Source organism: Labrus mixtus, chromosome 16 (assembly GCF_963584025.1).
Source record: "Labrus mixtus chromosome 16, fLabMix1.1, whole genome shotgun sequence".
In the NCBI taxonomy this organism is placed as follows: Eukaryota; Metazoa; Chordata; class Actinopteri; order Labriformes; family Labridae; genus Labrus; species Labrus mixtus.
Genome location: NC_083627.1, coordinates 18,883,792 through 18,909,394, shown reverse-complemented (window position 1 = coordinate 18,909,394; position 25,603 = coordinate 18,883,792). Strand labels below are relative to the sequence as shown.

General features: G+C 40.3%; 1 protein-coding gene and 1 long non-coding RNA gene across 2 annotated transcripts; both read right to left on the bottom strand.

Moving 5' to 3' along the window:
* Positions 1-566: 566 nt before the first annotated feature.
* LOC132991044 (uncharacterized) lies at positions 567-5,086 on the bottom strand. The gene is made up of 4 exons (XR_009676135.1): positions 4,602-5,086; positions 1,628-1,719; positions 1,492-1,522; positions 567-1,297 (listed from the first exon to the last, which is right to left on the bottom strand). It is a non-coding gene; the product is annotated as an uncharacterized LOC132991044 (long non-coding RNA).
* An 11,448-nt stretch (positions 5,087-16,534) lies between these two features.
* On the bottom strand, positions 16,535-17,440 carry LOC132991355 (lactose-binding lectin l-2-like). Its single transcript, XM_061060116.1, has one exon. It carries the CDS (start codon positions 17,353-17,355, stop codon positions 16,870-16,872), a length of 486 nt encoding a protein of 161 aa, XP_060916099.1. The 5' UTR covers positions 17,356-17,440; the 3' UTR covers positions 16,535-16,869.
* Between the last annotated feature and the right edge of the window lie 8,163 nt (positions 17,441-25,603).

Here is a 25,603-nt window from a genome sequence, read left to right as displayed (position 1 = left end):
CTGTGATAACTTTTTTTGATTCATGACAATTTTATAGTTTTTATGTAGCCTACTTATAACTTGGGTTTTAATTAAGTGCTATAATATATATAGTGTATGTACCGTATATATGTAAATCTATATATTCAAAAATAAAATTAGACACACATTATTATACATTGTCTTAAACTGAGAGATCTTCACTTGCTGTTTGACTGCTTTTATTTTGAAATAAAGTAAGGACCTTCTGGTGTATCGAAGGTTACGACCATAACTTAACCTCGTAAAAAGAAACTGATTATCATCAAGACACTAATATTGTAAGCAGAATTAATGATTTTTTTAAGAAAAAAATATGGGGTTTTGAAAACAGGACTATGTATTTAATTTGGAGAGCAGCAAGAGACTTTAAAACTGTGTTTGATGCTTTATTGTACCAATATATAAAAAGCATGTAACAGGAGAGTAGTTTCTGGAGTATTCGCCTTTTATTTCCTGCTATGGCATGGAATTACTCGGAAAATAATTGTCTGTATTAACCCCACTATTTTTGATGTCTTTCAAGAATGAGTGACAGCACAAAAGAGTGATGATTAAAATATTTATTATAAAAACAGACATCACATACATAGCATGGTTTGGGTGAAAAGTTGCAAGACTCAGTCCAGACTGTTGCAGTACATTTAGGGGACAAAGAAGACGGTTTCTTTCAAATGAAGCCAGTAAACGAGGCAGGCTGAGCTGTTCATCCTGGCCTTTACACGAGGCTCTGACTGAAAACACTACAGTCACATTTAATGGTGATTCCCACTTCAGAGCTGAGCTTTAGGTCACATGACAACCCCCCTTTGCCTTTTAAAAAGCAAACTACAAAGACAAGCAAGCACACAGAGGAAAACATGCAGAAAAAGAGCAACTTAATTACATAAATAATTCAATGCACAAACTCCACATTGAAAAAGTAAACTTAATATTTATATACAGGTTGGCTTAAGGGTTCTTCAAGGTTTCATGGTAAAGAGATAAATACAGCAGATTTGGCAAGGGTTAAGTGCAATATTGAAGAGGGAGACTTGAGTTTATTTTTGAGTGCTCAAAAAGACAAAATGAAGCTCTTTATTCAATGTGCACATTATGCATGAACATAGAACTTGCAGACTGTCATTATGTATGATTGCTTTCAGTCCTGGGCAGTGTGTTGTGCTTGGTGTTGTTTATATCTTTATCTTTGTTACGTACCCTCTCTTGTCTCTGTTGGTGGGCTCCGAAGCTGTAAACAGTTTTCCTTCAAACTCAACTGCTGATACGTTTGTTTACTCTGAGAGAAAGAAAGCAGGAGTGACATGAAGATGAGTGTTGAGATGAACTTATCATGTATTATAATATTAAGCACAGTTTAGACATTTGTTTTACTTATTTCCCTTAATTTTCTTTATTGAAATAAACTATTTGACATATTTGTAAGTGATAGTGTCAAGCAGCATGAATGTAGTAATATTCACTCTGACCTACCTTTTGGTTAGGAGGGCAGTCATCCACAGTGCTATGAGAAGAAACAAGCATGACAGTCAAACCCCAATTCACATAAACACAAGCTATCATATCTAATCCAGAAGAAGAAGTCCTTTGCAGGGACAAACACACTCACTGTCTGCGGCGCAGAAGTTTCTGGAACTCCTTCAGGTCTTTCTCGAGTGTGGGGAACTCGTACAAGTCTTCTAAAACATACCTGTACAGTGTCTGCAACAAAAACAAACATGGGAAAAATGTGTTCATTAAAACTTAACAACATATCATAGAAACTCTCTCCAACCTTCTCTCTGAACTGACTCTGTGATGGTTGTTTATCGAGCTACTGAAGTTGTCTGTGTGCACTGATACTACACACTTATACTGTAAAACGTATTTGTTCTACTACTGACACCTGGAGCATCACTGACTTTGATTTTGCTTAAAAATGGGGTTTCTGTGAATGGCAAGTATGCCAGTCAATAGACCAAGTGTAAACCATCAATTATTAGCCTCATCAAAATTCAGCTTGTTTCTTCTTGTTCATCGTTGTTTTACACTAGCAGTTACTTTCCAGTTGAGTGACCATCTTGTCTTCATTATAAAACTATTTGACAACTGCATAGAGATCAATGAAATATACACTTTTATCTAAATGTATCTCTATAGATCGAACAAAGATCTAAGAACGATATTGGCACATATATCTGTATGGGAATTTTTCTCTTCCTAATGTCGTTATCGGTATCAGCCCCAAAACTCTCATATGGGTCAGGCCCTAGTTTTCAGGTAAAATATCATGTGAGGCGCAAACAAAGCTTCAGCATCCAGTGTGTTCTCAAACATGCCAAGACTGTATTTTGTATTTAAAGTTCAGATACTTATTTCATGAAAAAACACACAATAAAGCAGCTTTATTTAAATCAGTGTTTGTCTGTTTTAGGTTTGGAGTCCTTCGGTGTACTGAGCCAGACCATATAACAACGTTAGTGCTCGAATCACATCAATGCAGGTTTAGTAGGCTAATGATTTTAAATATATAATAAAATAAAGACTTTTGTTATTTTAATCCTTCCATCTAAGTCCATATGTTTTCTGTATCTTGTACTGAAATGGGTGATTAGGTGACAGTGACACTAACATGTGTGTGTGTTTGTCTGTGTGTTTGCTAGGTAAAATGACCAAGAAGTATGAAAGCAGACACAGTAATAACTTAAACACACACATTTTCAAACACCTGCTGACATTGACCCACCATCGCCACCCATCCCAATTCTCCTCACTCATTCCTCTGTTACTAGGCAACCATCACCTGGGTTACGCACTCCTCATGAGATTATACCCAGGCCAACCCTCGCATTTTGGTTTCCGTGGCAACACGACACGGTGCAATGCAGCCGTTAGGTTACAGAGGGACAAGTGATCATGCGTGTGGGGATGACTTCACGTGTTACTGTGTTTTTCTTTTCTTGTTTCACAGAGACGTCGGATTGATTCAGATTCACCTCTGACTTTACTTTTTGTTTTACTGTGACACTGAAAATGTCTATGTGTTTTTATTTTATGGAGCTATGATGTACTGTGTAGATTATTTATTTTGTCCATATTAGAAATCAATTAAATCCAGGTTGAAGATAAAACATTTGTGGATTCACCGCTCACAAGAGAGCTGAATTGCTTCTTCTCCCTTTTCTTAATCTTCATTTTCAAACAAACAACCGATTCGCCCATGGCTTCATCAGGTTTGCTATAAAGTAAACTGCAGCAGGGTGGATAGCCTGCTGGGTAGTCTCCATATATGGTCATGTCTCCATGCCCTTTACTTTAAAATCTTCACTTATACTGTATGAACACAGCGGTACAACACATTACATTTTACAATCGATATACTTTTAAATAACACAACATCCTTAAAAGGAAAATTACCATAAGAGAAACCTATACACCCCTACATCAAGGGGAACTTAAAGAGAGGGGAAGATGGAGTGTTATTTCTTATAACTTAATCCTGAACTTGACCTTTTTAGAGACATTTTGTGACCTTTAGTTACTCAGATACTGTTATGTATATATGATTATCTTGCAATTTAACAATTTTTGCACAATTGCTGCAGTGCGGTATTATCGTTATCTCCGGCCACATTGCCTATCATATCACGGAAGGAGGAAGAAAAACCTGCTCTCTCATACAAGACACAACGATGTGTGTGGATAAGCAAACCAGAAAACTAATCCCAACGCAGCATGGTAACATCCAACATTTTCATTAACGACAAGGTAGCATGCATATTAAGAATATCACAGTGGCCAATTACTAAAGAATAAATGAAAAAAACGTTTTTTTAAGAAGAACCCCAGTTTCACCCGGTGTTAGACACTTGTTATGATGATTTAAAGACAGATTTATTTTTAGGAAAAAACCCAGGAATTCAATCACCTCCTTGTTCAAAGTAAGAATCTGATCACCAGCTTGAGCTGTTCTCATTGACCTCAAGAAACATAATTTAGGTCTTGTTAGCAAAAAGTTCAAGTCTTAATGTATAGATATCCTTTTAACATTAAAAGCAGGTAGTAGGTCATTATTTACACTCAGTAAGGAGGAGGAAGAAGTTTATATAACCGAATCATCAGCATTCATTTAATGTGAATGATTCTGCTGGTTATCATGTTTTAGATTCTAAAAAGAAAAAATACAGCCTTATATCCTGATTTAAGCATTCATTCCTTATGAAACCTTTTTTTTTTTCCTGTTTGCTTTTTCAGAAAGATGAGATAAAAACATCAACAAAGGTTCTCCTATGGAAGATCGCTCGAACTCAGATCACAGGAAAGGCAGCAAACAAAAAGATCAGGGAGAATACACACACCAACATCCACACATGGCTCTGTTCTCTCTTTCTTCACAATATGCTTGATGTTCTGTCTGTGCAGAACTGAGGCAGGAGAGCCCAGTTTTAGAACAAGACAGAGACAAATGAAGATGAATGACACACAGGTGAAGGGACACCAGAGGATCTAAGTTGTTAAATCATTCAAGAGAGGGAGACAAAGAGAGACAGAGTCAGAAGAGAGATAATAGAACTATATAATGATGAAGAAGAAGAGTGGAGTACCTTCATGAAGCTCCTGACGTGCTCCTCATCCTTGAGGAAATCCTTGTAGAGTCTGCTCCAGTGGGAGACCAGCTGCAGTACCTTACGCTTTCTGAAGAGGGCGTCTTTGCCCTCCTCCTGGCCCCTGCAGCAAGCACTGCTATAAGTGAGAGCAGTCAAGGAGACAAAGACAGGCAGTGTGTAGGTTAGATGTTTGTGTCTATGTGTGAATTAGTGATTCCAGAAAGGATATTGTCCTAGTAGAGCCTGACAGAGGTCATTGGTGGACATGAACACCAGGTAGGTCAACAGGAAGTCATCCAGCAGCATTTCTGAAACAAAGAAACGCATCATTAGACACTACTAAGATTTTAACCAATTCTTGGAACTAAGACACTGAGAGTAATGTGAAATTAATTTTCCGTTTTCCTCTTTGTTTCCATGTTCAGTCTGCACTATGCAGATGAAGACTTTTTTCTGTGATTGATGAGGTCTAAAATATCTGATTTAATGGAAGCTTTAAAAAAGGTGAACAGCAAGCAGCAATGTTTCGAGGCTCATTTTGTGTAACCCATTACACATTAACTTGCTGATCAAATTGTTTGTCTCTTGATATCACTTCCACTCATTGTTCATGTTAAGATGCAGAATGAAATGTGTAAAAATTGAATGAATAACATATTCGGCACTGCGCATGTGGATTTTGATGTTATCAAAATGTTCAGAGAATAACAGTAACCATATTTAGGAGTTTTATGCTGCTTAGACTGAAAATGAATCAGCTTAGACTGAAAAAATCAGTCATCAGTGAGCCAGAAACATAACTCTAGAAGAATGGTTAACACTGCTCTGTGTCATCTGGATCATTTTGAATGCAACTCTTATCACATTAAAAAGTGACAACATGTCAACATGTTCTTCTAAAGGTCAGATAAAGTTATGTTAAGTTTGATTCTTTAGGCCAAAGAGGTTTAAGTTTGCATGCTCATGTTGCTCAAAACTATCAATCAAAATCTTTCCAAAAACAACCACAGCCTGATAATGCAGATCATCTTTTTACATTAGTTAAGTCAGTTTTTGACACTGTTTTTAGTGTTTAAGTTTTAACAAATTATGAACAATGATACTTTGCAAATATTAGCTTTTAGTGCTGTTTATTGCGTCTACTGTATTTTATATAATAGTGAGATGTGAAACTACGTTTCCTGTAGCTTTGAGAAACAGGTAAGCAAATGTTTACACCACTACAAAAGATACAAGCTTCTTCTCATATTCTGAAACACAGAAAACAACACACACGGTGGAAGAAATTCATCAGAGTAAAAACTGCCAGTGTGTGTGTGAGACTCAGCAGGTGTTCAATGGCCAAGAATCCGAATATAAACAGCCCTCGTTGCAGATGGGTAATGTTGGTGGTGTGAGGGAGTAGTAGTAGTAGTAGAGTGTGTGTGTGTGTGTGTGTGTGTGTGTGTGTGTGTGTGTGTGTGTGTGTGTGTGTGTGTGTGTGTGTGTGTGTGTGTGTGTGTGTGTGTGTGTGTGTGTGTGTGTGTGTGTGTGTGTGTGTGTGTGTGTGTGTCAAACTCTTTCCCTGGGAAAAAGTGTGACCCAAATATGGCTCTGTCAGGCAGAGAGCAAAAAAATAAATTATAGAAGACTGAGCAGAGGCCGCGGCATTAATTTTGATCAAACGTTTTCTCTTTGGAAATAAAAACACTACTTTTCCAAAGAAATATTTGAAGGCAGGTCTGACTGAGCTCATGACTTTTTTAAAAACCCTGCTGACTAACTGTCATTTCTCCTTGTGTGAGGCCTTTTCCCTTCAATCTACAGATGAAAGGCTACTTGACCAGCTGTCAGTCTTTTCTCTTCCGTTACTTTCTCTCTCTTTCTCTTCCTGCAACCCAGTGCTTAATTTTCTCCTTCTTGCCAGCCACTTTTCCTGCTGCTCCTCTTCTCCTACACTCAGCTCTCTGTGATGATAAATATCAATGTTCATCTTCAACATATGCCCTCTGCGATGGCCGGCTGGCACGCAGAAAGTCAAACACACACACATAAACTCACACATACGGCACCCTGATGAATAACTCATTCACTTCTGACCTTGATCACACACGCAGTGATGCTAAGAAAAGCAACAGCCCACACGTAACTGCCAGCACACTTGACCTTTGATTTACAAACACTCAGGGTCGGTCTACAAAAGAAAGGTATAAAAATGTACCTGCTCATGATCTGAAATGTGATTGTTTCTTAGTCTAGATTGTAATAAACTTAAAAACCTTGGAATTGGGGCGCTCTATTTTAATGTCAACTGGGATTAATGGAAATATTTACATATTACTTTATTTTCTGGCATTTAATAATAATAATGTTAATAATCCAAACTTTAAATAAATAATTAAGTTAGTTCTCTGGAGAGTAATTGTAAGCGTTTGCATCTCAAAACAACATCTTTGAAAGATATAATAAGTAACATTTTTCACCATTAAATATCTAAAAAGTAACCAGAACTACAGCTTTTTTGTTGAGTTGTGTTCATGCATTATTTCAACAACAACAGAGGATATTTCAAGGAAGAAGAAAAGAATCCGCCTCTCTTTGAGATATCTATCATCAGAAATTCAAGAACTCTGCATAAACAACTAATTATCCCTCATATTATACACAAACCTATAAAAACTACAATAATCCCAGGGCGCCAGATTGCCTATAGTGGTTATGTCGCACACGCCCCATGCCCGCAGTCTACAGTCGGTGTGACTACGACCTCTGCTGCATTTCCTGTTTCCTATCTATCTTCAGCTGTCCTCTCCAATGAAGGCAAAAATATGAAAATAAATAAAATCAAATCAAAAATCATCAAATCCATCTTTCACTATGTTTTTATGTAGAACCTCTGAAGGCAGAAATTAACTACTGTGATTTTGGTCTTTGTAGGACAAGTATTGCATCACATGTCCAATTTAAAAAAAGATTTCTTATTCACACTGTATTAAAGTCCCTTAATTGTTTGAAAAAATAAAAACGTGCTGATTCATTTTCATTTTTTCCTTCAGTATCTGACTGTGATTACACTTGCATTACTGTGCATATTTTATTTGTGTATGCATTTAGTATAATCAAGTTGTTAAAAATAACTGGAATGATAAGGATGATAATCTCACTATGCTAAGACTTCCAGACAAATACAGCGTTTTTGTGATAGCATGTGGAAACATTTATGCTGTGTGCAAGTGTGAGTCGAGTCTCTCTCTCTCTCCTCCGCTCTTGCCCTTTCATCTTTCTCATCTCAACGTATAATGTAGTTATGGAGGTGAAAGATTTCTGGCAGACATACAAATACACAACATAAACCACTCTTTTGCTGCATAATGATGCAGAAATGAGATAATCTTGGGGAGAATATCATCAACTTTCCCCTTGTGCCGTGATCATAAATTCTGAAAGCTTATAGTACGAGTGTGATAATCTCATTCACAGCCTTAATTACAGTATGTGTTTTGAGAAGCGCACATTTCTATGGTATTGTGGGTTTGTGTTCAACTTTTCATCCAAAAAAAGCCTCCACTCAACAACTAGTGGTCACACAAAGTGTAATTTTTCATCAAATGCATCCAAATGTTTTATTTTAAACTATATAATCTGGTAACGTGGTGCAGCTGCAATACAATTTGTCTTCCATAAACAAATAAATAAAGAATCACAGGAGGATGTTCAAAAAATCTGTGCCCGAAATAAAAAATAAAGGACGAGAATCTATGTGAAACAACAAAAGAAGATCAAAGGTGCAGTGCAGAAGTGTCCACCACAGGAAACAATGCTGTGATGTCACCGTTTTCTTTTTGTCTGCAATAAAAAAAAGCCGTAAATGCTACGTTATCTTTTGCACATATAAAACAAGTGTGCTGCTGTTTAAGTGTGTGAGTGCCCGGCTAATCAAAGCCAACTGCCAGAGTGCAGAAAGAACCAGTCTGGACAGAACAGCCATACCTTTACACTAGTTACCCACGCCTCACCACACTCACCCACACATAAAACAAACACACACAAGCACAACATTTTCTGCTTCTGCTTAAAATTCAAACGTTTTCCTACCCTAGTTTCAATCACAGAGAACAAAAACATGTAGACACTGATGCAACAGGCTAACAGGCTGCCATTGAAGTGATCCTATTTCTTACAGGAGTCCTTTTTTTACCTTTTGATTTTGTTCTAAAATTGATAGAAGATTTAGGCTACTTCTGGGTTGTTTTATGGAAAGAGAAGGTAGTAATAATAATCAGAAAAATAACAGGAACACTAAGCAAACGTAAAGCATAAGCCCTTTGAACATCACAAGAAATAACAAGATGTACCAGGACATAAAACATTCACCTCCTCTGTCCACAGAAGCTTAACACGACAAATGCTGCATATCTTTATCCCATTTGGCATTTGGTCCTGGCACTCACTCTCGGGAATCAGGGACACGTTTTCTCCTGACTGTCACTGATGATGAAGATGAGTGGAGTGGACACTTTGAGCAGAAATTTGGCCTGTCAGGTGTTTTCGTTCCACATCAGGGCACATTGAGTCACACACATTTACTGCTTAGTAGACACATCACGACAAGAAAGAACAAGGGGACCCATGAGAAGAGTTTTAGAGGATTGGGCTACAAATTTGTCCCATTTGGACTGGGGATGAAAGCAGGCTTCAGAGAGGCTAGTTCATGCAAAACAGACTAGCTTAAGCAAAATCAAACAAATAATTAGTAAATTAAAAGAGATAGGCCTAATTTACTTTCATGTTGTTGTAAAAGTAGCAGTTTCCGCACCTTGGTCAAATTTGAGTTTTTGCTGCAACCCATAATTTTATATAATTTCACTTAACCCTTAGAGGGGTTAAGGTTGGTTAGATAAAATAAAAAGACATGGTTATTTTTGATGTATCACGCACACATGTGCACGTTAACACATACACACTGCCTCTGCGACAGTAATGTTTGTGTCAAAATGCACCTGAGTCGCGACAGGGTTATGAAACAGCCCCGCGGCAAAGAGAAACGTTGTCGTGAAAACTGATGGTTAATAAAACAGTCAGTCATTGATAACCTCAAACATATAAAAACCAGGAAGGAAGGTCGGACAGTCGGTCCGCGGTCTGTTTGAAGTACTCACGCTCTTCTTCCGCAGGTGCAGCCCGTGCTTCAGTAGTCCTGGCAGATCCCGGATTTTGTGTTTGAGCTGAGCCTGGTCTCGTGCACTCCGGTTCCATCGCAAACCCGCGAGCAAGCCGTCCTCTGCGGGCTCGGACTCGTCCATGGTTCGTCTCCCGACTTTTCCTGTCTTTCCTCGAGCTTCCGCCTGCGTGCGCTCGAGCTTGGGGTCTCAACACTGGATCCTCACAATGAGGCGCACCGCCGCCCGCGCCCGTACGCCATTTCCCCCCGCCTCGCGCTTACACTCAACGACCTGCATCTGCAACCAAACCGCGCGCGGCGTTAACGACCTATGTGTTCCGCAGCACGCGACGCTGCTGCTGCACCCAATGGCTCGCGCGTCCTACTCCTCCATACTGCCAGGTTGATGTGTGAGGTTGTGAATGGAGAGGAGGGGGGGTTGTCACAGGTGCACAAAAACATTGCATCACTTCCACCTTCATTCCACTGTTGCGTCGGTGCAGTTAACATTTAAGTAGCCTATCATTTTAAGTGTAGTTACATCATAAGTTGAAGGCTTAATTAAACACAATAGCCTACTAAATAATAGTCGAGGGGGAAGTAGTATAAAAGAAGCTAGTGGAAGCTCAGGATGACGACGTCATCACATTACCTGGCTCAAATTTCCATAGGTAAACAAAGAGCAGCCACAGAGTGTATGTCCCTGTGTGGGAGGCAGGGGCGGACTGGTCATCTGTGTGTTCTGGAGAATCACAGATACTTTTTTTTTCCTGATAATCTACTGTTTCACACTCCAGTCCGGTAGGTGGCAACAATGCGTCTTTAAATTGGATGCCAGCCGGCAGCCGCCCGTGCCCACCAGCTAATTGAAAAGAAGAAGAAGAAGAAGAAGAAGAAGAAGAAGAAGAAGTAGTAGCAGTAGTGAAGTAGTGATGTGAAAAGCAGTTCTTTTCAGTGTACTGAATCACTAGAATCAGTTCAGTAAAGTGATTCGTTCAAAAGATTCGTTCACCGAATCGTTCAGTACTTCTCCGCAGCTCTGTCTGTGAATCAGAATTTAATAAACTGAAACACGGCCGAACGCTTAGTTCTGCTCGCGATCGTACTGAGAACAGCCGGTGGTGAATAATAAACCAATGAGCTGAGAATTTAGTTGGATAAAGTTACAGTTTGCAAACTGAAAGCTGCTAAAACAATCACATTTATTTTCCCCGACCGTTCAGTTCAGTACGTTCAGTTCGTTCACTGAACGAACTGAGAGGAAGAGCGGAACTGAACGAGAGCTCACACACACACACTGTACTGACTGAGGAGAGGAGGGAGGGCGGGCTTTGAGTGACTCTTACGGTCTAGAGAGAGAGAGACACGAGAGCGCAACTGAAGTTGAGAAATGAACGACTCTTTTCAGTAAGTGATTCAGTTCAGTTCGTTCACCCAGATGATTCGTTCGTTTTGAACGAATCGTTCACGGACTACACATCACTATAGTGAAGACAATCTTTGGTAGTAGTAGTGAAGCACAAAAATATGGATAACGTCGGTAAAAAAACGCAAAGAAAAGGGCTGAGAAGGCGAGGGGAAAAAAAATGCGACATTTAGAAAGTGAAGCCGCTAAATGTCACAAGCTCACTGAAATGTTCAGCAGCACAGCCGGCAGCAGCAGCACAGCCGGCAGCAGCAGCACAGCCGGCAGCAGCAGCACAGCCGGCAGCAGTAGCACTGCGGCACAAGTTGATGTTAGCAGCAGCATCCAAGAAGTTAGCAGCATGAGTGAAGAAGAGAGTGTTGAGGCGAGCCAGACAGTTGTGCGGCCTCAGCATGGTAGGGCCACATGTGATGATGAGGGACAGAGAGATGGGCTGGTGGAAGTTCCACAGACAGATACAGGGCAAGTAAGTATGGAACATGACATGACAACTTGCAGGCTGATGTTAGCAAATGTTATTCAGGTGTTGCTACATTTTTATCTATACCCAGTTTGTGTTGCTCAGTACAATGCAAAAAATTAAATGAAATAAAATAAAGTGAAATAATGATTATAGTAGTTAAAACAGCTCCACTTTAAACATTTTAGGTGTAAAATGCCACATGCAGTAATATTAAGAAATAGGCTATATACTGTATATATATAAAACTGTTGTGCTTTTACTTTTTTAAAGTTTTGGTAACGTTACAGTTTTCTGATAATACTTTAATACTATAATAAAACTTTGAAGACTTTGAATACAGAAGTTACATTTGTAGTGGTGTATTTTCATTATTATTTGTGCAGTAAGTGAATTATTGCATAAATTAATTAAGATTATTGAGTAATAAAGTAATCATAAGATTGCATGGAATAGATGATGTTATGATTCAGTTGGATACATAAAACCAGTTTTTTTTTTTTTATCCATTCCATCATTTGTTTATTCAGGTTGAGCTTAGAAAATAAAATCTCCCGTGGAGTTTTTAAAGTCTTTACTCTGCTAACAGCTGTCAGTCTTTATATCTGCATGAGCCCTGTGAACGATAGCTGCCCAGCAGAGAGTTAAAGGGGAAAAGACGTTTTTGAAACACATCAAATATCAACCAGAAATAAAGTGAAATCATTTTTTCTGGAGATAGTTGACTTTTTTTTTTTTGTCAGGGTTTGGAAGGGATTGTTGTTCGGGTAAATAAAGTGAGGGAGCCACCATCACCACATTCAGCAAAACTTTGGACATAATTTCAATAAATAGATATATGATAAACAGTTATTGAAATGCAAACCACAACAAGAAAAACATCAGTCCAGATTTTTAAAACGATATGCACGTTTTCAGCCTCACACTAAACACATGTCTCTTCGTTGAGACACTATAACTTCATAACTGACGACCTGTATGTGTTAATTTCTTCACACTTTGTGACACAGCACACTCAACCAGCAATCACCTGATGTCAGGATGCACACTCAAAGACCGACTGCGACCAATCAGATCACAGAAATCACAGCCAAACAGCGGGGAGGTATCGTCTTGAGTGGAGTATCATTCCTGCAGAAAGTTGTGAAAATCTGGGCTGACGTTTTGCTCCTTGTGTGTCGAGTTTTTATTGATAAAGTAAATAAATACATTAAAAAAGTGATACTATAATAAAGAGAATCGAAACAACAATTTCAGTTCAACACAAAGCAAACAGTTCATGAAGTTTACACCTATGTTATCCTTCCCCTTAAGTTTTAATAACTGTTTCATTTTAACATTTAGTGTTTAAACAAAAGTGAATTCAAATCATACTGTGTAGTGTATTTAATCTTCATGAAGATTAACCTTTATTGATCCCCACAAGGGGAAATTTCAGTTTTTACACTATGTAGTCATGCAACACACACATAGGCTGAAATATATACACACATGCACACCAACAGGATCCTATGGACATGCACTAAGGGAGAGATGTCAGAGTGATGGAGCTGCCCACAGCGGGCCCCCCCCCCCCCTTCACACTCGCTGGAGGGGAAGTCTCCTGATTATACCCTGCTGTATTTCTCACATCAGTAGAAGGCTGGCAGAAGAAAGTCCGGATAGTCCGAATGAAAAATTTAGCCGTTTACGCTCACTCACATGCAGCACACCCAAAAAACTTCAGGAGTTTTGTGCCAGATGTGAAAGTACTCTTTGAGAGAGTAAAACTGTTGCAGAAATGTCCTGAGCCTGCATTCCTTCTATTAGCCAGCAGGGGAAACCTAACAGGTTGTAAAAAGATGTCTGATTGAAGAAAATGTTCCTACTTCTCAGTAGATTTATTCCATCAGTAAACATTTTCTGAACAAGACATTTTCAAGTCTTCTTCAACACAGCATGATGTTCCTTTAGTCAAGGATGTTCCCATTTAGAGTCAAAGAGACCAGAGAGGAAGATACCTCTCTTCCAAATATGGTTACTGTTGGATCGTATAAAACAAGACGATGATGCTGTGTTTAAAGAAACTGGAGAAAACTAACAAACAGCCCTTAATGTCAGTTTAGGTTATAGTACTGTCTCTCTTCACATTTCTCTTTAGAGAAAACACGTCTCTGCTTTAACAGGCATTTGGATGAAGAAAAGCAGATTTAATAGATTGAATAAAAAATGATATGCATTAAACGCAGTCACAACCTCGAAACAAACGCAGATAATCCAGTCAGTTTCTACGTCTGCACTCTGACAATCCTTTGCTCTTTAGTGAGTTTACACTGTCGTCAACACGTGTAAATTAAAAGGTTCCTGCATATTTTTTTCTAGGACCTGCTGTCCCAGTCGGAGTGGATGTTCAGGTTGAAAGTTTGGATGCTATTTCAGAAGTCGATATGGTAAGCCCTGACTCAAGTGTTTTGTGTATTAGACATGCGTTGTCCGTGGTTGGTTGTAACGGGACGTGTACTTCCTTGTTGAAGGACTTCACGATGACCCTGTACCTGAGGCATTACTGGAAAGACGAACGCCTGTCCTTCAGGAGCAACAAGAACCTGAGCATGACTTTCGACGGCCGCCTGGTGAAGAAAATCTGGGTCCCTGACATGTTTTTTGTCCACTCCAAGAAGTCCTTCACTCATGACACCACCACGGACAACGTCATGCTGCGGGTTTACCTCGATGGGAAAGTCCTCTACAGCCTCAGGTGAGTCCCAACATGAGCACACAGTTAAACATTCACACACACTAGCGCTCTCTTTCAATGTGTGCATTAAAGCGACAGCAATGTTGCGAACAGTGTACACAAGATACTAAGAGAGGAGCAGAGAGAATCACTCCAATCTGCTTTTGACATCAGTTCCATAAAGGAGCAACAGACACAACGTGTCCTTTTTTCAAACATCTATCCATCTATCCATTATCTAATCCCTTTTCGTGTCAAGGGTGGGAGTTGGAGCCAATCACAGCTTGTCATGGGGCGAGAGGTGGGGCACAGCCAAGACATTTGTTCCATTTCTTTGTTCTGTCACATGTTTAGTAACTTCGGAGATCCAAACTGCACATTTGTTTTCATTAAATAAATCTGATTGGTTGATTGATATCAGAAATTTGGGTTGCAATTTTTCATGAAGGAGTTGATGGTGGGTCCTGAGACTAGACCAGTTTAGAACCACTGCTCTGTGATATAAAAAAAATTATTTTCAACTGTCTCTGTAAGCTTTTCAATATCATCCCACAGTGCAGATCAAGTGCTTCAAAGACAGAGACTATGACACCAACATGCTACAAGGCACATTGTAACAGGTACCATGGTATTGCATTGACAGCAAAAAAAAAAATCTTATTTGACTTAGACTATAATATTTTTGTACCCCCAAGTTTGACTTAAATGAATAACATTGGGATTTTCTGTGACCTTCCTGAGTGATTTCTGTAACAAGACCACAGGTAACTGAACTCAAAAGCACGACTCACAAAACAGTCTTTACTTCTTAAGCAGACAGAATTCAAAAAAGTGATCCAAGAGGAAACAAAGGGCTTCTACGCTTCTCACAGGGGTCAAAGACAAACTGGCACAGAAGGAAGGGAAGCCACAGACTACATTACACTATAATGTTTTTGTTTTGGTACCCCCAAGTTTGACTTAAATGAATGAAATTGGGATTTTCTGTGACCTTCCTGAGTGATTTCATTGTTTTTGTCAGACTTCTGCTTAGACATTGTGCAGTTGTCCTTGGCTGATGAAGAGTTCAGACTGAGAGACAGCCAGGAAGAAGGATCATACATGTGGTCTGACGGGTCTTCAGTTGACCTTTTTCATACGTACATCAGTGCTCATACAAATACAACCGAGCTGTAGTCTGATGACAACTGATTGTCCATTACTACTAACCTCATAAATACATTTGAATATTTTGGAGTTACTATTCATTGTGTTTATAAAATGTGGCTTACTTTTACATTTGAAACGTTTCTTGCCCTGTGTTTTTTTTAATGAACCTGTGTGACTAGCTGTAGAATCTCCTTGGAGGTAAATCCCCCCAGGAGAAGTTGTCGCAACAAGTGTCATCCCCGTTCTTGCTACATTCTTGACTGTTTTTTAAGTTGTTTTTTGTTTTTTTTAATTAGACAACCATAGCCCATTTTAGGTGAGTTCAAGAGCTGTTTCTATGCAAATTATTTTATGTTGGTTAAGTAAGAGTGACACAAATATGAAAACATACAAATGACTGGTGATGCTTGGGTTCTGTCAGCATTATTAAAAGCCTGCTCCTTGATTTTATACCATCAAACTCTGAAATGACAGCATGTATATAAAAATAATGAAAATAACAAAACCTGCATCTTAAATCAGTGCTAACTATAGCTTTAATGTCTATTGTATCCATCTCAGCACAATCTCCCAACAGCACCCTTTCCAAATGACAATTATACGGCACCTGCTTCACACTGAGCCTGTGGGTTCTATTTGTGTCACTTCCCTCTTCATCCTCCTGCTGGGTAAAAGACGTGTTAGGAGGACAGCTAAATGACTATAAGCAGCAACAGGAAAACATAGGCTATTGATGCAGCCTGTTCCAAATGCCCAGACCATTACATCCCTCCACAGAGACACAAATACACACAAAGACAACACATGGCAGGGACACTAAATTAAAAATGAATTTACACAAAGCAATTAGTTGCTTTATAGGAGAGACTGTATGGTGCACAAATATTACAGATACAGGAATAATCTTTGGTGTGATGTCTTTGGAGATATGCACTTTGAAAACACTTGACTGACTTAAAAAAAGAATTAGACACACAGCTGTGATAGTTGCTGATGACAGCAGGACACATTACTGTGCAATAACTTTAGTCCGTAGGTATTTTTATAATCCTTGCAAATGGCATGACAGTCCATCAGCAAGAAACCGTTTATTTGTGATTCAAAATTCAACACAAACAGACACACATTATACAAAATGGATGATTATCAGCTGTAGCAGACATACATTATTTGTTTTACAAAAATCATGAAATTAATATACATAGTCTTCATATTTAGAGCAAATGTGATTTAAAATGTGTTTGTACATTTATTGTACAAAATGCAAAAAAAGTATTGTGTACACAAATGAAAGTGTATACGTGTGTTTGAAAAAACAGAGCAACAGGTGAGTAATAACCAGGTTGAATCAGACCATTTCTGACATCTCAGTTGCTATGGACAGTTTATGCGAGATGCACAAACATAGGGAATCAAAACAGAACAAGATAAATCATTCCATTTTTGCTCTGTGTCAAAATTGGTGTGGACACAATCTTCACCATGCGCGTTGTTAGGCTCGCCTGTCCTCCAAAAGAAATATTTGGCCTGGCAGCCATCAGACCACATCCATTTGCCTTCTTTGTGAATGTCAGTGAGTCCAATCCAGGTCCACTCCTCTGTATGGTCGTAGTTCCTAATCAGGGATTTGACAAAGTTTTGCTCTTCTAGACTGTGTATAGACACCAGGTTTGCGCTCAGTGACAAACAGTAGAGCTCTGCATCAGCCCACGTCGTAGGTGTGCTGATGTACTTGTAGCAGCGACCGTTGAAATTGTACCAGAACAGTGGACAGCCTCGACTTTGTATCCTTTTCTGATCTGGATCTGAAGAAGACACAGCACCCAGAGCCAGAGCAAACAGGAAGAGGAACAGCTGCATAGTGGTGTCACAGTCTCTCTCTGTCTTTGGAGAAGTTGGTCTGCACTGTAGGATGATAGCAAGAACCTTTAAGAAATGATCGAAAGATCACTTTCTTTTATATGCATCAGAGAGGGTGTTTACAATGTTGGTGAGATATCATTGGTCATAACTACCTGGCAAACACTTTCACTTTAAGATTTACCCAGATAACTGACTAAAGACCTATGATTTATGAATTTAAGGTCAAATAAATTAGATCTGATACGAACAAAGTGTTTCATTCACAAAAATATGTCTTTTTGGATCTCGATAACATGTTTTATTTTTGGAATATCTTGTATTGAGCTCTTAAAATAAATATATGAAACATAAAAGGAGACCCTTTCAAACATCTTTATTTCAAACATTATGAGGGTTCCTCGCTTCACATGTCATTCACTACTATGTTGATTACAGCTGTTGAGTGTTATTCTAAAGTCTGAAATTAAACATTTCCATTAAATGGAGTACAAATGTAAACCAGTTGACATGCATAATAAAAGCTTTACAAGCAGCTTTAAGACGTGCTTTAAGCTTTCAGGAACAGTTTTAAATTGCAACATAATCATTGACAAACAAAAAATCATATTCTCCATGCAGTGTTTGTCCACTCACATAAATGTTTTCTTCAATTTCTTGAATAGTTTATTTTAGCTTATGTCAGCTAAATCCAGGTTAATAGTTGTATCCTAGGAGATGAAGAAAGTGGAGATCAGACAAGTTCTCTATATTCTGGCCAATAAACTTGAAGAAGGACTCATTCAATTTAATTTCAGATTCTATCAACACACTAACTTGCTTCAGGCTGGTATTTCTTAATGTTGTTAGTTACTGATAATTAACTGAGTCTTTCCACATAAGTCTTGTTTAGATCGGGTTATCAGCTTGATAAATTCAATAAAACCCTCCCTGAGACCAAACTTTCCGCAACACTAAATAAGGAAGGCCATTCTAACAAAGCAAAGGTCACCTCAGCATCCAGAGAGAACATGTGACCTAGGTCGTGCTGACTATTGATGACAACAAGTGTCATTCATATCTGTTGATAGATAACAGTTGATGCGTTCTGGCACATTCAGAGGGATTTCAGGTTTTGTTCTTATTTGTTATTGGATTTGTATTTCATTACTTCATCATAACTATGCATTTGAATCATTTCAAGTAATCATAAAGGAACACAAAATGAAAACACTATCCATAAACTATATGAGACGGACAAATCTGCTTTTGACATCAGTTCCATAGAGGAGCAACAGATACAACGTGTCCTTTTTTCAAACATCTATCCATCTATCCATCAATCCATTATCTAATCCCTTTTCCTGTCAAGGGTATAGAGTGGGAGTTGGAGCCGATTACAGCTTGTCATAGGGCGAGAGGTGGGGCACAGCCAAGACAGGTCACCTGTAAGTTTTTGCTGAACTTTCATTTTTGGCAGGTCACCAGGAGCTCTGGGAAATTGGGAGAGGCATTTTTCTGTTCCGGAAACATTTAGACTCAACCATAAATTGAGAATATTTAGTTACTTGTTTGGTTAAAAAATAGACTCAATCTATTTATACAGCATTAGCTGCATGGGTTATACTGTATCAATAGTCTACTTCATATTCAATAAAATGTACATTTTTAAAATACAGTCTAAATTATAATATTTACAGTCTATGTTCAGAAAAATGCAACATGATACAGACATGAAAATAGAACACAGATTACAACTTCTTTTTGGCTTCCTGTCCATCACAGCAATCTACACCAGAGAAACAAAATAGCATTCAAACAGAACAAGTATTTTAACCTCCAGCTTCAAACCCAAACATTCCCCCCGTCTCAAATATGACACAACTTCTAAACCCTGATCATTTAAGATACCTTACCCCCTTAAATACACAAATAATGTGTATATTTGAACAGACTTTGATGAACACATTAAATGGGGGTCTGTTTTTGCATGTGTGAGTCAAATACGGGTAAACAGAACATAAGAGTAGCCTGTTTGGTGATTCATGAACCTGTACTCTTCAGCAATGCATGTATGATCCAGCTCCTCACATTTTTATCAGTTACTATGGATTGTTGTGTAAAAAAAAGAAAAGAAAAAAAGATATACTTTCATTTGATATTTATTCAAACAAAGGTCAATCAAATAATTATGTACACACATGCACATATCTTTATCATGAAGACTTTATACATCACTTCAGCAGGACACATTACTGTACAATAACTTTAGTCTGTAGGTATTTTTATAATCCTTGCGAATGGCATGACTGTCCAAAAGCAAGAAACCGTTTATTTCTGATTCAAAATTCAACACAGACAGACACACATTATACAGAATGGATGATTGACGGCTGTAGCAGACATACATTTTTAAAATGAATATACATAGTCTTTATATGTACCGTGTATGGCTTCATTTGAATTAATTTATTCATTTATTTTGTACACTGACTGGAATGTTATAATCCTTTTTATTATGTCATTCACTACTATGTTGATTACAGCTGTTGAGTGTTATTCTAAAGTCTGAAATTAAACATTTCCATTAAATGGAGTACAAATGTAAACCAGTTGACATGCATAATAAAAGCTTTACAAGCAGCTTTAAGACATGCTTTAAGCTTTCAGGAACAGTTTTAAATTGCAACATAATCATTGACAAACAAAAAATCATATTCTCCATGCAGTGTTTGTCCACTCAAATAAATGTTTTCTTCAATTTCTTGAATAGTTTATTTTAGCTTATGTCAGCTAAATCCAGGTTAATAGTTGTATCCTAGGAGATGAAGAAAGTGGAGATCAGACAAGTTCTCTATATTCTGGCCAATAAACTTGAAGGACTCATTCAATTTAATTTCAGATTCTATCAACACACTAACTTGCTTCAGGCTGGTATTTCTTAATGTTGTTAGTTACTGATAATTAACTGAGTCTTTCCACATAAGTCTTGTTTAGATCGGGTTATCAGGTTAATAAATTCAATAAAACCCTCCCTGAGACCAAACTTTCTGCAACACTAAATAAGGAAGGCCATTCTAACAAAGCAAAGGTCACCTCAGCATCCAGAGAGAACATGTGACCTAGGTCGTGCTGACTATTGATGACAACAAGTGTCATTCATATCTGTTGATAGATAACAGTTGATGCGTTCTGGCACATTCAGAGGGATTTCAGGTTTTGTATTTCATTACTTCATCGTAACTATGCATTTGAATCATTTCAAGTAATCATAAAGGAACACAAAATGAAAACACTATCCATAAACTATATGAGACGGACAAATCTGCTTTTGACATCAGTTCCATAGAGGAGCAACAGATACAACGTGTCCTTTTTTCAAACATCTATCCATCAATCCATCATCTAATCCCTTTTCCTCTCAAGGGTGGGAGTTGGAGCCGATCACAGCTTGTCATGGGGCGAGAGGTGGGGCACAGTCAAGACATTTGTTCCATTTCTTCTGTGCCAGTTTGTCTTTGTCCCCTGTGAGAAGCGTACAAGCCCTTTGTTTCCTCTTGGATCACTTTTTTGGATTCTGTCTGCTTAAGAAGTAAAGACTGTTTTGTGTGAGTCGTGCTTTTGAGTTCAGTTACCTGTGGTCTTGTGACCTTCACTCAGGAAGGTCACAGAAAATCCCAATGTTATGAATTTAAGTCAAACTTGGGGGTACAAAAACATTATAGTCTAAGTCAAATAAGATTTTTTTTTTGCTGTCAATGCAATACCATGGTACCTGTTACAATGTGCCTTGTAGCATGTTGGTGTCATAGTCTCTGTCTTTGAAGTACTTGATCTGCACTGTGGGATGATATTGAAAAGCTTACAGAGACAGTTGAAAATCATTTTTTTTATATCACAGAGCAGTGGTTCTAAACTGGTCTAGTCTCAGGACCCACCATCAACTCCTTCATGAAAAATTGCAACCCAAATTTCTGATATCAATCAACCAATCAGATTTATTTAATGAAAACAAATGTGCAGTTTGGATCGCCGAAGTTACCAAACATGTGACAGAACAAAGGAAGGGAAGCCACAGACTAAATACAAAGGTGAGGGGGAAGACAATAAAATGCAGCTGGGAACAATCAGGGCGGGGCAGTGAAGTCCCGAATGAGACCAGGGTCCAATACGTTGCTTGACAACATATTCTGGACCATACCCTTTCCAGTCAACCAGGTATTGACAACTCTTGATACTGGGAATAGTCCAACAAATCTAGGGGCCAACTTACAAGATTCCACTCGCAGAGGGAGATCCTTGGTGGACAACCAGACTCTCTGCCCCGGCTGGTACGAGGGAGCTGGAACTCGACGACGATCTGCTCCCCTTTTATACCTTGCAGATGTCCTGAGGAGCACCAGCTGGGCCTGTCTCCATATCCGCCGACAACGTCGAATGAGGGCCTGGGCTGATGGGACACTGACTTCCGACTCTAGCTCAGGGAACAGAGGTGGCTGGTAGCCATAGGCACACTGAAAAGGGCTAAAACCAGTAGAAGAGCATGGTAAGGTATTATGCGCATACTCAGCCGAGGTGTTTGCTCCAGGAAGATGGGTTATGGAAGACCAGGCAGCGAAGGCAGGTCTCCAACTCCTGATTCATCCGTTCGGTTTGACCATTCGACTCAGGGTGATAACCAGAAGAGAGGCTGACAGTGGCACCCAGCAGGGAGCAGAAAGCTTTCCAAAACTTCGAGATGAACTGGGGACCTCTGTCTGAAACAACATATTTAGGGAAACCATGGAGACGAAACACATTGGAAAGCAAGGCTTCTGCAGTTTCTTTGGCAGATGGCAATTTCGGTAAGGGAATGAAATGCACCATTTTGGAAAACCTGTCAACCACTGTTAGAACAGTGGTCTTACCTTCTGAAGGTGGCAGTCCTGTGACAAAGTCTAGTGAGATATTGGACCATGGGGCAGAGGTAGGAGGAGGACGCCGAGATGATTTACACTGGGAACACACAGGACAAGCTGCCACATACTCCTTGATATCTTTCGCCAAGCAGGGCCACCAGAATCGTTGTCTAACGATGAATGATGTCCGTAGAATCCCAGGATGGCAGGAGAAACGGGAGGTGTGAGCCCAATGAATAACCTGAGAACGGAGTGACACTGGGACAAACAACCTGTTAGGAGGGCAGTTGTTAGGCACTTGGGTGTTAGCATTGGCCTGTTTAACCCTCCCTTCAATGCCCCAGGTAACTGCTCCCACTACACATGAAGAAGGCAGGATGTTATAGGGATGTTTTGTGGCAGTGTTTTGGTCAAACAGGCGGGACAGAGCATCAGGCTTTTTGTTCTTTGAACCAGGGCGGCAAGTGAGACAAAAGTGAAATCTATTAAAAAAGAGAGCCCATCTGGCTTGTCTTGCGTTGAGTCGTTTAGCACTCCTGATGTACTGCAAGTTCTTGTGATCTGTCCAGACGAGGAAAGGATGTTCCGCCCCCTCCAACCAATGACGCCACTCCTCCAGAGCCACTTTGACAGCCAACAACTCTCTGTTACCAACATCATAGTTGGCCTCTGCTGAGGACAATTTCCGCAACAGGTAAGCACAGGGGTGGGGTTTGTTGTCCGTAGGAGACCGCTGGGAGAGCACAGCCCCGATGCCCACTTCAGAAGCATCCACCTCAACAGTGAACTGAAGGTGGGGATCTGGGAGTCTCAGGATTGGGGCAGACACAAAACTAACTCTCAGCTTCCCCTCAGGCCTCGTCAGCCTGAGGGGACCACTGAAACTTCACAAGGGGGGAGGTTAGGGTGTGCAGAGGTGCAGCAACAGAACTGAAATTTCTGATGAATGTTCTATAAAAGTTTGCAAATCCCAGAAAACGTTGCACTTGTTTGCGATTAGTGGGTGTGGGCCATTCCGTGACTTCACTGACCTTGGAAGGGTCCATTTGGACGTTGTCTTGAGAGACCACAAACCCCAGGAGCGGCACAGAGGAAACATGGAACTCACACTTTTCAGCTTTGACAAAGAGCCGGTTGTCTAGTAGGCGCTGTAGGACCTGACGTACATGCTGAATGTGAGTCTCCTCATCTGGAGAGAAGATGAGGATATCGTCCAGATAGACGAAGACGTAGTCGTTGAGCATGTCTCGGAGGACATCATTGACCAGTGCCTGGAACACAGCTGGGGCATTTGTAAGTCCAAAAGGCATTACCAAATATTCGTAGTGACCACTAGGGGTGTTGAAAGCAGTCTTCCATTCACCCCCCTCCCTTATTCTTATCAAATGGTAGGCATTTCTTAGAGCTAGGTTGGAAAAGATCTTAGCTCCTTGTAATAGTTCAAATGCAGACGAAATAAGAGGAAGGGGGTACCTGTTTTTGATGGTTATGTCGTTGAGGCCACGATAATCAAAGCAGGGACGGAGGGTCTCGTCCTTCTTGTCAACAAAGAAGAATCCAGCACCAGCAGGGGAGGAGGAAGGGCGGATTATTCCAGCAGCAAGGGAAGACTTGATATATAGCTCCATGGCTTCTCTTTCTGGAGGAGATAAAGAGTACAGACGACCTCTGGGGGGAGAGGTTCCTGGAAGCAAGTCAATAGCACAATCGTAAGCACGGTGGGGTGGTAAAGAAGTTGCGCGTGTTTTGTTAAATACCTCCTTAAAGTCCTGGTAGCAAGAGGGCACCTTGGTGAGGTCTGGGAACTCAGAGTCCGGAGGCTGAAGAAGCTCAGGTGGCGGTGAGCCCTCAGGCAACACAGCTGATGCCAGAGCCGAAGGTCCTTGCATGCTATCTGAGGGGAAACAGGTTACTTTGCATTTCTCCCCCCAACCTTTAACTTCTCCTGTAGACCAGTCCATGTGCGGATTATGTTTGATCAGCCAAGGATGTCCTAGAATGAGGGGGTGCATTGGGGACTCTAGGAGATGGAAGGAAATGTTCTCAGAATGATTATGTGCCATGATCAGCTTAATGTGTGGGGTCTCATGCGTAACGCTACACAACAAGCGGCCATCCAGAGCATTAGCAATCAGAACTTTAGAAAGGGGGATAGGAACTAAACCCAGTCTCTTAGCCGAATGAAAGTCCATGAAATTCCCATCAGCCCCAGAGTCCACTAATAAATCATGAGGGAGGGAGAGACAGGAGGAGATGAGTTCGGATTCAGTTAAGGGTCGAGAAGGAATAGAAGAAAAAGTTGTTCGGCTCACCAGTACCCTTCTCTCTACTGATGAGCCTTGTCTTTTACTGGGCAGGAAGAGATGAAATGTCCCAGTTGGGAGCAGTAGATACACCTCCCCTCCTGAAGACAGCGCTGTCGCGCCTCAGGAGTCAGTCTGGCCCTTCCGAGCTGCATAGGTTCTTCCGAAGTTGTAGAGGGCGCCGGTGGGCTGGACCCCTGGAGGTGATGTGGTGGAGGTCTGCGAGGAACAGGACGATTGGAGAATGACTGCCCCTTCAGGAACGATGGATCTGACATATACTTGGACCTCTCCTTTTCTCTCTCTGAGACGATTGTCGATCTTGATGGAAAGGGAAATGAAGGAGTCTGTCTGCTGGACGCTCTAAGGGAACGAGCTGGCCTTTAATTCCGTCAGAAAGTCCATTGTAAAAGGCATCCAGCAGCGAGGGAGTATTCCAACCACTGTCTGCAGCTAGGGTGCGGAATTCGATTGCATAATCTGAAACCCGGCGTCTACCTTGACGAAGGCTGAGGAGGGACCTGGAAGCCTCCAGACCAGGAGTGGAACGGTCAAAAATCTTTCTGAGAGTGCTGGTGAAGAGGTCCACAGAAAAACAAACAGCAGAATCTCTAACCCACTCAGCAGCGGCCCAAGCCTCTGCACGGCCAGTGAGGTGAGTTATTATATAGGCCACTTTTGCCCGCTCTGAGGGGAAGGAGGCAGCTTGCAGTTCAAAGTGTAGCCCACACTGAACCAGGAACGAGCGACAGTTGTCTGAGTCCCCAGAAAATCTTTCTGGTTTAGAAAGGTGCAGCGTGGGAGCTACCAGTGCATGAGGTGAGGAGGCAGGGACCGAAGCAGGTTGTGTCTCAGGAGATGGAACAAGGCTTTCAACAGGTGAAGTAACTCCAAGTGTGTCTAAACGAGCCATAATCTGGTGTAGGTGGTCATTCAAAAGACACACTTGATTACCAATGGAAGACTGGAAGGTTACTTGGCGTTCATTAATGTCTCTCACTCCAATGCAGACTGAGTTGAGTTGCTCCTCAAGTTGCACCAGTTGCCGGCCTTGAGCCTGAAGGGCCA

Bases quoted from the DNA above. Each gene is read 5' to 3' on its own strand.
- LOC132991355 (XM_061060116.1), bottom strand. From the start codon at position 17,355: ATGCAGCTGTTCCTCTTCCTGTTTGCTCTGGCTCTGGGTGCTGTGTCT.